This window comes from Aythya fuligula, chromosome 14, assembly GCF_009819795.1.
Source record: "Aythya fuligula isolate bAytFul2 chromosome 14, bAytFul2.pri, whole genome shotgun sequence".
Classification (NCBI taxonomy): domain Eukaryota; kingdom Metazoa; phylum Chordata; class Aves; order Anseriformes; family Anatidae; genus Aythya; species Aythya fuligula.
Genome location: NC_045572.1, coordinates 10,425,991 through 10,436,212, shown reverse-complemented (window position 1 = coordinate 10,436,212; position 10,222 = coordinate 10,425,991). Strand labels below are relative to the sequence as shown.

The following is a 10,222-nucleotide window of genomic DNA, read 5'->3' as shown; positions in this document are numbered from 1 at the left end:
GATGTTTGGGATGAAAAACAAAACAAAAAAAACCTTTCCCTACCCCTAGAAATGCAGGAACTTGCTGGCTCTGAACTTCACTCAGACTCTACCGGGGCTAATTTCTATTTACATGGTGTCTGTATCTAAGGGCTCTGCTTTCTTTAAAAAACAAACAACAACAAAGAAAACAAAAACCCTCCCGAACACCTTAATTATACCTTTTTATTTCCCTCCCCCTGCCCCCATAGTAAATGATGACACTTGAGAGTGTGGGTTTAGGGCATGTACCCCTTTTACTTTAAACACATGTTGGGCCCCATCATGTAAGGTGTTGGGAAATTCTGCCTCCATAAAACATTTTTTTCACCCATTCCTTTTTATTCTATTTTTACATGCACTGTATAAAAACCCTACATTTGCTCAAATGTTTTTTCTTTTTTTTTGTTTGTTTTTACATTTTTTTTCTTTGAGGATCAGACTCTGAGTGCTCAGAGCACTCTCAGAAGACACCCAACCTGTAGCATACAGGATGCCTTGCTTTGCTAACGCGAACTCCTGTACACTCGGGATGGCATTTAGAAGCCTGCAGTAAGAATGGCCAGTACTGGTTGGGGTACTGCCTTCTCAGGTTTGGACAAGATCCACCAGGAAGTCTGTCTTGCTGTCGCTTTGTCTTTCTGATCTTCTTAGGATAAGTGGTACATGCTATATCCAACAGGAGTAGCATAGAGTCCAACGGGCGGGATAGGAAGCACAGGTCTGTGAAAAGGGTAGGATGTTCCATACAGTGAGGCGGCCTGGATGGGAGAGTTGATGGGGAAAGGGAGGCTGAACCCCGACGGCAACATGGGCTTCGCTGCCATTTTGAGCTTCTCTAGCTCAGCCTCCTGCAGTCTCTTGGCCTTGGCCCTCCGATTCTGGAACCAGATTTTGACTTGGGTCTCTGTAAGGTTGAGGGAGCTGGAGAACTCGGCTCTCTCGGCAATGGACAGATACTGCTTCTGGCGGAACTTGCGCTCCAGAGCCAGCAGCTGGGAAGTGGTGAACGGGGTTCGGGGCTTCCTGTTCGTCTTGTGCTTCCTCAGGGTGCAGGCAGTGGGGCTCAGGTGTCCTGCAAGGAAGGAAAAGGCTGGTTACCACAAAGGCAGGGAGACCTAGGTGCTTTGGAGAGACATGCTGCACTTGAGAGACCCCAGGGGGATACATATATGGGGTGTCCCATCAGGTGATACCCTCAGAACAGGCCATTTTTACAAACGGCACTGCAAATCTCTTACTAGACAAACTTAAGTTTATGGGATTTCAGCAGATGTCCTGGGAACTGAAAGTTAGGCTCTGTGATTTTAAGGGAATAGCTTGTAGGCAAATAGGATTCAGAGATACCCAGCATATCACTTTAGCAGTCACAGCGTGGGGAACTAAAGCACACAAAATAGCTGTCTTGGTAGCTGCAGAACTGGAGGAATAACCCCAATACAGCACAAGACAAACATGCAGGCAGAAGCAGAATATTCACAAAAGCACTGTGCTGCGAGAGACAAGCCCATTCCAGGATTCCTCCACCAAGAGTAACAAGTCAACCCTGTGAGAGTTTATCCCAGCAGTTGAAGAACAGGATCTGATAATTTTTATGTTTGGGATAATTGGGTGTTATTCTTGCTATTTCTTCTACCATTGAAATCAAGAGCAGCTTTCCACTCTACTTAATAAGTTTTGTTTGTTTTTCCTCGAGCAGTAATTTCTGTTTTCAGCAAGTATCATACTTTTCATCCAATACTTAGTTCTTATGACATCTGCCATATTTATGCCACATAGCTGCAGCATCTGTACCCAATACAAATAAAGAAATCTGCTACCTTTCGTGCTTTTCTTATAACGCTAACCAGGTTAGGCACTTGTTCCAGAGATGGCACATGGCTGAGTTGTCTTTAAATTAATTTTACATTTCTATAATAAATTAAAAGAATGATTTAAAAGCATTCTGCTGTTTTGAAAAACTTTGCAATTTGGCTATGTTTGGGATCACTCCCGGGACATACAAGGCTCCCAAGCCTGATACAGAAATTGTCACCCAGTCTCTCATAAGTAGCTCCTAAATTTTGTACATGTCTGGTTCACACACTTCTCAGTATTTTCAGAACCGTTTTAACTTTCACTTATTTATGTGTTTATTTTTAAATAAACTGGTCCGCGAAGCTGATTAAATGAGTATCTTGCAATTAAAAAAAGTCTCACGAAGAAAGCGTTCAAAAATTCAGAAAGGGGAGGGAGAAAACAGCTCCATCAGAAAAATCAAAGTTTCTCTTCTTACTATTCTAGATACTGAAGGCGAAAAAAAATAAATCCCTCTCAGAAAACAACTTGTCAAATGCCGTCTAACGATCACACGAGAGCATTTTAATAACTGAACTGCTAACTGTGACATTTGGTGCACTCCTAAAACTTGACGCAAACTACACTAAATTCACTACCGATTACGCCGCTATTCCACTCTCTTTTTAAAACGAAAAAGATTTATTTTCCGGATTTCTAAAGACCCAGCTATAAGCCAGCTGCTTCCAGAAGGGATGGGGTTTAAAAGGGCGACGGTCGCTCCGGGATCGCTCCCCATCCCAGCGCCTTCCCCGGGTTTCAGGTTAGCCCGACTCATCCCGACTTTTGCTATGCGCGGGAGAAACTTCAAAAAAGTGCTTTTAAGTTAAATCTCAGACAAATAGTGCCCTCGGAATAAACCCAAACGTCCACCAGCTTTTTCCCCCAGCTATCCCCTAAATGACAGCCAGCCTCTGACAAGAAGCAGGGACGGTCGCCTGAGCAGAGCCTGTAGTTCTGTTTACCCCGTGCCAGTCCTAAAGCAGTTGCTGCAATTATTTGTTCCGCTGTTTTTTATTTTGATTTTTTTCCCCCTTGTTTATTGTCTGTTTTCTGTCCACCGGCTGACAAAAATCATCACTTCCTTAGTTCATCCCACCTGTAATATTAATAATCATAGATCGAGGAGCTCGTCCTAACATCAAAGCCCTCCACGGACAGAAGGGCGTCCTGCGGGAGCACTGCTCATTACCCCGCACTGTCACCGCGGCTCTGATGGGGTCGAGAGCCGGAGAGGAGGGAAATGAGAAAGATGATCGAGGCCGAAGGACCTTCCCGAGCTAAGGCTCCTATCACTGATCATTTTTCGCCCCATATCCCCCTGAAATCACGGGACCCGAACTCCCTAGATACTGAAGTCCTTTACAAGGCTATTTTCCAGATCTCGACAATTACTGATTTTAATACAGTAACAGTGGAATTTCGGGGGAAAAAAAAGTATCCAGAGAAGATTAGGCCTTGTCTTGTAAAAGAGGGGGTCTGGGTAGGAACACAAGCTTCTTTTCCTGAGTACGCGAGGGTACATTAAAGTCGCAAAGAGGAGCTACTCCGCAATGACACGGGCGGCCTGTTTTCCTCCCGATCCCTCTCACGGGCTTTCTTCCAGCACGTTAGAAATCTAATTAATTCGGGGTAATCGCAAAGGAAAAGAAGGGACTCAAACCAAAAACGAATTAACTGTCTCGAAACGAGATGAGTTATAATAGCACTAAACTTTCTTCTTGTAATATTAGTTTATAGGAGCAAATTCTGCAAGAGCGTCCTGATAACCAGTTCGCATCTACAAAGCCATTAACTTGCATAAAGCAGAGAATTTAGTTTTCATCAGGCAAGCCAGGGATGCATAGATTAGTGGAGATCGATCTGCTAATACAGGTGCCTCTCCATCAAGGCTCTTGGCGATGGGAAGGCAGAGTCAAGCACTGCCGGGCTACGCTTTTCACCTTTTCTTGGAGGTAGTTTTTGGGCTCTTAATTTCTTTCTTTTCTTTTTTCTTTCTTTCTTTTTTTTATTATTTTTTTTTAATACAATTGAAATTTTAAAACAAAAACGGGAAGTGGGAGACCTTGCCAAAAGCGAAATGCAACTCAACACAGACAAAGCAGCGCGGGTCAAACCCCGAAGGGGTTTATAAAGTGACCTGTCACCTCCGAATTTGTGTCCCCACGGCGGTGGGAAGGGGTCGGGAGACATGGCGGGGGGTAAAGAGGGCAGGCCCAGCCCGAGAAACTTTGACAGGCTGCTTGCAGCGAGGATGAGAGAGGCAGGACAGATCCACCGGGCCAGGAGAGACCGCAGTGGGAGACAGCGCACGGAAGGCGCGCAAGATGCAAAGGAATGAATTCCTGGGATTTAAGAGCGAGAAGGAGATTGCTTTGAACATTTCGTATAAGCGAGAAGGAGATGGAGAAATTCCAGTTCTCACTGCAAGGGGATGACAGAAAAGTACAAAGTGGCAGCCGGGGAGCCGAAGGTGGGGAAAGGGAGATCCTGATGTTTTTACAGTTTTTTAAAAAAAGTATTTTATATTTACATATATACAATCATATATAGATGCGTAAATATATAACTTTGGAATGTACATAAACACCCAAGTAACATGAATATAAAGTGTAAACACAGGCAGAAAGCAACATCTACAGAAATATAGCGTCTAGATGGATATAGCCAACGTGCTGCCGCGCAGCTCGGTGCCTGGGGAGCCGCACGGCTCGGGGCCGCGGCTCGGAGCCCGGTGCCCGGTTCCCGGTGCCCGCCTCCCCTCGCTCCCCATCAGCGGGGGCGCCGCGCAGCCCTGCGCTGCCCTCCGCCTCTTCCCCAGCCACTCACTTGGCGGAGGCGAATATCTGCCGGCCTCTTGGATCCAGGACGTGCCGTCCTCCGAGTTCTCCGATTTAACCGAGGCGGTGTCGAAGGTTTTTGTAAGAGCCCCGGGGGGGCTGTGCGCTTCCCGGGAGCCGTGGCCCGGCAGCAGCAGGTTCCTGGAGGTGCCCACGGCCGCCCCGTCGGCGCTGCCCCCCGCCGCGGCCAGCGGCAGCTCTTTGGGGGGTTTCTTGTCGGACATGAGGGCTTCCACGCTGAACGGCAAGCTGGACACCTTGACTTTGTGGTGCTCCTCGGAGCCGGCCGCCGGGCCCTCCTCGTCGGAGGAGAAAACCTCCTTCGCCTTGGAAGGAGAAGCCATCGCGGGTGACGAGGGAGGCTGGAGCGGGGCCGCCCGGGGAGCTGCGCTGCGCCTCTGCCCGGCCCTGCGCGGGGACTGCGCGAGTGAGGCGCTGCGGAGCCGCCCCCCTTTTTTCCCCCCTCTGGGGGCTCCCCGGCTCTTTCCTCCTTTGGGAAGTGGAGTAAACGCCCCGCGGGCCAATCAGAGGCCGAGCTGGGCCCTGACGTCGCGGGGTGACTCATGCCATTGGCTCGGGGGAGGGAGGGTGGGGAGAAACTTTATTATTTATTTTTATCTTTTTTTTTTTTTTTTTTTTTTTTTTTTTCGTTCGGGGCTTATTTTGCTTGGGGTGTTCCCCCTCCTCCTCCCCTCCCCCTCTTCCCCCCCCCCCCCCCCAAGTCCCCTCCGAAATGAATTAGCGCTTAATGACACGGGCAGCCAGCGGAGCCGTGCCATTAAGGAGCCGTCCAAAGGCTATAATCAGAGCAAAGCAAGAAAAGAGCCGCCGGGGTAATTAAGGGCTGATGATTAGGCGAAGAGGAAAACTTTAGAAGATCACGGCTCTGCCTCCTCTCGCCGCCGGCCCGGCCCCTCCCGGCCCTCATCGGTCTCCCCCCGGCCGCGCCCCCGACGCCCCCCGGGCACCGCCGCGCCCCAGCCCCGACGCCCCCTCCCGGGGTCTGCCCGACCCCGGCCGCATCCTCTAAAAACGAGATTTATTTTTTCCCGAGGGCACTGTGTGTGTGTATGCTAAGGGTTTTGGACCCTCACTCAGCGAAGAACCGCGGCAGCTTTTTCCTCGCATTTTTTACCCCAAAATAAGAGGGGGTTGTTTGCGTTTCCTCGGCAGCAGGAGCCGAGCTGAGGGAAAACACGCTGCGGAGGTTAGATCTCTAATTATTATTTTTCCAGCGTCAATTACACACGTGATGAATAGATGAGTTTTAATAAATTAGGGCCACGCAGTCCTTAATTAAGAGGCATATCAGGCTAGTACTATGAAAGCGATTCTCTCACTTTTGGGCTTCCTACCAGTGGTATGAATAAAGAGTATCCTTTTAAAAGCGTTTCTAATTACGGCGTGGATAAAAGCAAATGCATAGTGTTCTTTTCGTAATTATTTTAATCTTACACTGGGCGTTAGTTCATGCTGTGCCCGTAACTTTCGCTGTTTTTTTTTTTTTTTTTTTTTTTTTTTTTTAACGTCCAGAAAACGCAGAGTTTGGGATCCGTCTTGGTACTAGTTACAACCGAGGCTGTATAACCCAAAACACGCTGGAAAGGTGGCAGAGCATCTGTCCGGTCTGGTGTTGTGCGCTCAGCTCCGCGCTCCATGCCCTGACTCCAGGGGAGGCTCAAACAAGGCTGTGGGCTTGGTCCTGGACAGCTGCAGGTCTATGCTCCCTGAGCCTTTTCGGTTATGTCCTTCCACAAAATATGCAGGTTTTCACCAGGTAATGTGGTTCTCGCTTGGGACTCCGACCTTCTCGCTAGCCTATGCAGCAGTCCTGGATGTTCCCGGTCCCCTTAACACAAAGCACGGTGTCCCACTCACTCCGCAGCCGGGGTGTTTGTGACATTTCCTAGAGGACAGTTCAGAATATTTTTGGGAGAGGAATTGGTTCTGCTGGGATTTTCTTCGGCCCATGCTCCTCCAGCCAGTCCAGGCCAGAGAGCACCTTGAAGAAGGGGCTGTAATGAGTGAGCTGTGCTGGTCCCAAGGGTCCTCCTGGCCCCCCTTCATCCACCCCCCCCCCCCCTCCCGGCAGCCTCTCCAGCCTCGGTAGCCCCTCGCCAGGTGTCACACACGACAAATTGGGACCGGGACAAGTGCTTGTGGCGTGGGAAGAAGAGTGGGAGGAAGTGTACGAGAAGCCGAGTTACAAAACCCCACTGATCAGTGGGGCTAATAGTAGGGTTTGTACAATCGTCATTTATTGCTGGTAGTATTACTGCAGACTTCGATGGGTTAACGATTAAAGCCAGGCAAGATCTGCAACGAGATGTGATGCTTTTCACTAGCCTAGCTAAGCCGAATGAGACAGATTACGTTTTGAGCAACAGGACCCTGATGTTTTTATTTTTTTTTTTTCCGTGGGTGAAAATAATAGTTTGTCCCACAAACTCATGCGTCACTTGTTCTTTCTGCTATCCCCATTCTCCTTCAGCAGAATGCTTCTCTTTGCTGAGAGATACTTGCAGAGAGATGCAGTTCCCAGCCCCGGCCTTGCAAGCTTTCTTGCTGCTGTGGGCTTGAGTTTGTCCCTCTTCTCCCCTCCAGCCCCTCCTTTCCCTTCCCTTCTCCATGCTTCCTGCACAGTGACAAGTAAATGAGAATTGATGGACATACAAGAACAATGCATGTGTGTCAAGAACAATGCACCATCCGTGGAAAGCCATTGTGGGGCTGCTGAAAATGCTACAGATAATTATACCGCGCTCCCAAAGTCAATGCCCGCTGGAAGGGCGCCTGGGGAAGCAGAGCTCACAGGAGGGCAGGTCACGGTGACATCGAGCTGGGGCTCACGTCCCTTGGGTGCTGCTCCTCTCCGAGGCTGCCTGGCTGGGGCCTAGACGCTGTCCCCATGGATCTGGGGAGCTGTCCTCCTTTGGGAAGCTTGGAGGCAGGAGGGGGACCACGGGACATGCTTCTCAGGGCGTCATGAAGCAAGGAGCACAAGTCGGCTCGTCCAGCCCGGTTTGGCTGGCTTGGGTGCCACAGGGGTGCTGGGGATTGCAGAGCACGGCAGGGCTTGCTCATGTCGTTTGCCTTTCTTCAGCCTTAGCCCATAGAGGGGTTTGAGCATTTTTCCGTCTGAAGCCTGAACTTGGAGGTTTCTCTCCTCCCTCACCCCTCCCCTCCTTCATCCTCCTCCTATCAATTAAACATAGGAGAAAGAAGCCCCGCACGGCACTGAATGCCGGGACGGAAAGCTCGCAAGGACAGGGCTTGAAGAAATTTCTGGGAATTCAGGCTTTTCCCGGACCCACGATTTCAGAGAGAGCGCCCAGCCTCAGACCAGCAGGGAACTGATCCGTCCCGGGGAACCGACGTGAGTCCGGGGTCTGTCCCCCGCGTGGGGGTCCCCTCTGAGTGTCGCCAGGGTGTCCCCGCTCCCGGGGAGGGCGGTCCCGGTCTCGGCCGTCGGGGCTTGGCCGTCGGGGCTTGGCGGGTGCCGCTCTGTTCTCGGGCTGGCCTCTCCCCGGGGCTGTTTCCCAGCCCTACACCCGTGTGTCCCCCTCAGAAAGCCTGGCAGTGAGCACGGGCGGATCCCAAAGATGCCCCGGGAGCCCCCCGCGCCCCCCTTCCCTCGGTCTCCCCCCATCCTCCGGCAGCATCAGCCCCTGCCAGCCGCGGCGGGGCTCTCAGCTGGAAAGGGCCGGGGAGGGAGGGAGGGCAGGGGGAGGAGAGACGTCGCAGACAAACTGAGGCTGTTTTGCAGGCGCCAGGAGCGGGGAGATGAAAGGGAAGCTCCTGGGGGAAGTGGCTGTGCAGTTTGACCGGCTCCAGCAGCAGCAGCAGCAGCGACGGCCCGTCCCGGCCAGCTCCGCCTCCAGCCTCCCCCGCTCCCCCCGGGCTCCGGGCTGCCCCCCGGCCCACCTCCGCCTGCCTCTCCCAGCCCGGGGGCGGAGGGAGGCGACGGGGAGGCACCGCCGCAGCATCCTCGCTCCTCCATCCGAAGGGCCGCGGGCAGCATCCCCACCGCGAAATGCCACGGCGTAAAGTTTCTGAGGGCTGCCCATGGTGACTTGCGGGGAGGTCCAGGTTTCTGCAGGGAGATCCCCCTCTCACCGGTGTAAATCCGGAGGGAGACGATCCGAATCACTACGGGAATGATGCCCTCCCTATAGCACCAGCCCGTGCCCTTCTCAAGGGAATAAAATACCCACGGGCAGTGGGGAGCGCGTTGTTCTTCAGGAGACACAGCCCCCAAAGAATTTCCTCTACTTTTATGATCGATTTGGTTAATAAGACATTTTCTAAAGTGGAGGGGCTAGTGTTTTTTTTTAATTATTATTATTTTTATTTTATTTATTTATTTTTTTTCATGAGTCGCCGTGAAGCTGACGTGTGGAAGTCCTTTAAAAAAAGGTTTTTAAGTTCAGGCTTCCGATTTGACTAGGAAAAATAAGGCAGGATAATGGCATCAGAGTGTGCATCAAGCCTAAGTACTACCCCGAAACGAGGTGTACGCCGAGATAATAAGTAGCAGTTTGGGAAAGATTTTTGTCTCATTGCCTTGCTCCAGATTAGACCTGAAACCAAGAGAAAGGCATTGCAATAATAGAAATTATCCATTTATCCCCAGACGCTAGAAAGGAATTAAACCGAGCCAAACATCAGAGCTTCCGAGGGTCAGCTCTGGTTATAGCCACTTCCATCTAGGTCCTCTTCTTGAGTCTCTTGGACTCCTATTTCCGAAGCTGTTTTGACGGATGGAGGAGCCCAGCTGTTAGCTCCGGAGCCAGCTCCCGGGCGGTTCGGGGTGCGGGGGAAGGCTTCCCCCGAGCATCCTTCGGACACCCCGGGGGGGGCCCTGTCCCTCAGCTGAGGCCGGGGGAGGGCTCAGCCTGCCCGGCACACGCAGCCCGGCTCCCGGTGCATAGGGAAGGTGGCTGCGATGAAGCAAAGTTGCGCTATATTCCGTGCTGGAAATGGGCAGTAAGTGCAATCACGCGTTATAATTGTCCTCTGTGTCACCCGACAATGGTTCCTATTTATCGCACTGGTGTCATCCACTCGTTAAGACAGTGAGCGTACAATGAACCGTGATTATTGCATAATACGAGCGTCTCCTCTCCCACCCGCCGAGGGTTGTTCTCTTCCTCTCTCTACGCAGGTATTTCAGTTGCGATCAGATATTTATTCTCTCTTTGGCAAGACGCAGGGGATAGCTGGGAGAGATCAGATGTCTCCCTGCTCAGAGCAGTTAGCAGCTTTGCCCTTAAGGACTGAAAACGATTTTTTTTTTTTTTTCCGAGGTAATAACTTTTTAAATAAACACATGGGAAAGTTTAAGGGGAGGAAAGAGCTGTTTGCGAGGATATATTTACATGCAGAAAAACCGCCATCGAGACGATGGGATGGAGGCTCGCCTTTCGGAGGCGATGCACGGAGAGGCTGCGGAGAGGAGTGGGACCGCGGGAGTGCGGGGTGCCGGCTGCTGTGAGCGTCCAGGGGGACCGCGGTTGGGACCCCGGGTC

The 10,222-nt window shown here is 51.3% G+C and overlaps 1 protein-coding gene across 1 annotated transcript; it reads right to left on the bottom strand.

Annotated features, from left to right (window-relative positions):
* Nucleotides 1-668: 668 nt before the first annotated feature.
* MSX2 (msh homeobox 2) lies at nucleotides 669-5,038 on the bottom strand. Its single transcript, XM_032197167.1, has 2 exons — nucleotides 4,684-5,038; nucleotides 669-1,093 (listed from the first exon to the last, which is right to left on the bottom strand). Exons 1-2 carry the CDS (start codon nucleotides 5,036-5,038, stop codon nucleotides 669-671), a joined length of 780 nt encoding a protein of 259 aa, XP_032053058.1.
* Nucleotides 5,039-10,222: the final 5,184 nt, after the last annotated feature.

Bases quoted from the DNA above. Each gene is read 5' to 3' on its own strand.
- MSX2 (XM_032197167.1), bottom strand. From the start codon at position 5,038: ATGGCTTCTCCTTCCAAGGCGAAGGAGGTTTTCTCCTCCGACGAGGAG. The intron at 1,094-4,683 runs GTGAGTGGCTGG...CCTTCCTTGCAG, and splicing joins CAGATATTCGCCTCCGCCAA to GACACCTGAGCCCCACTGCC.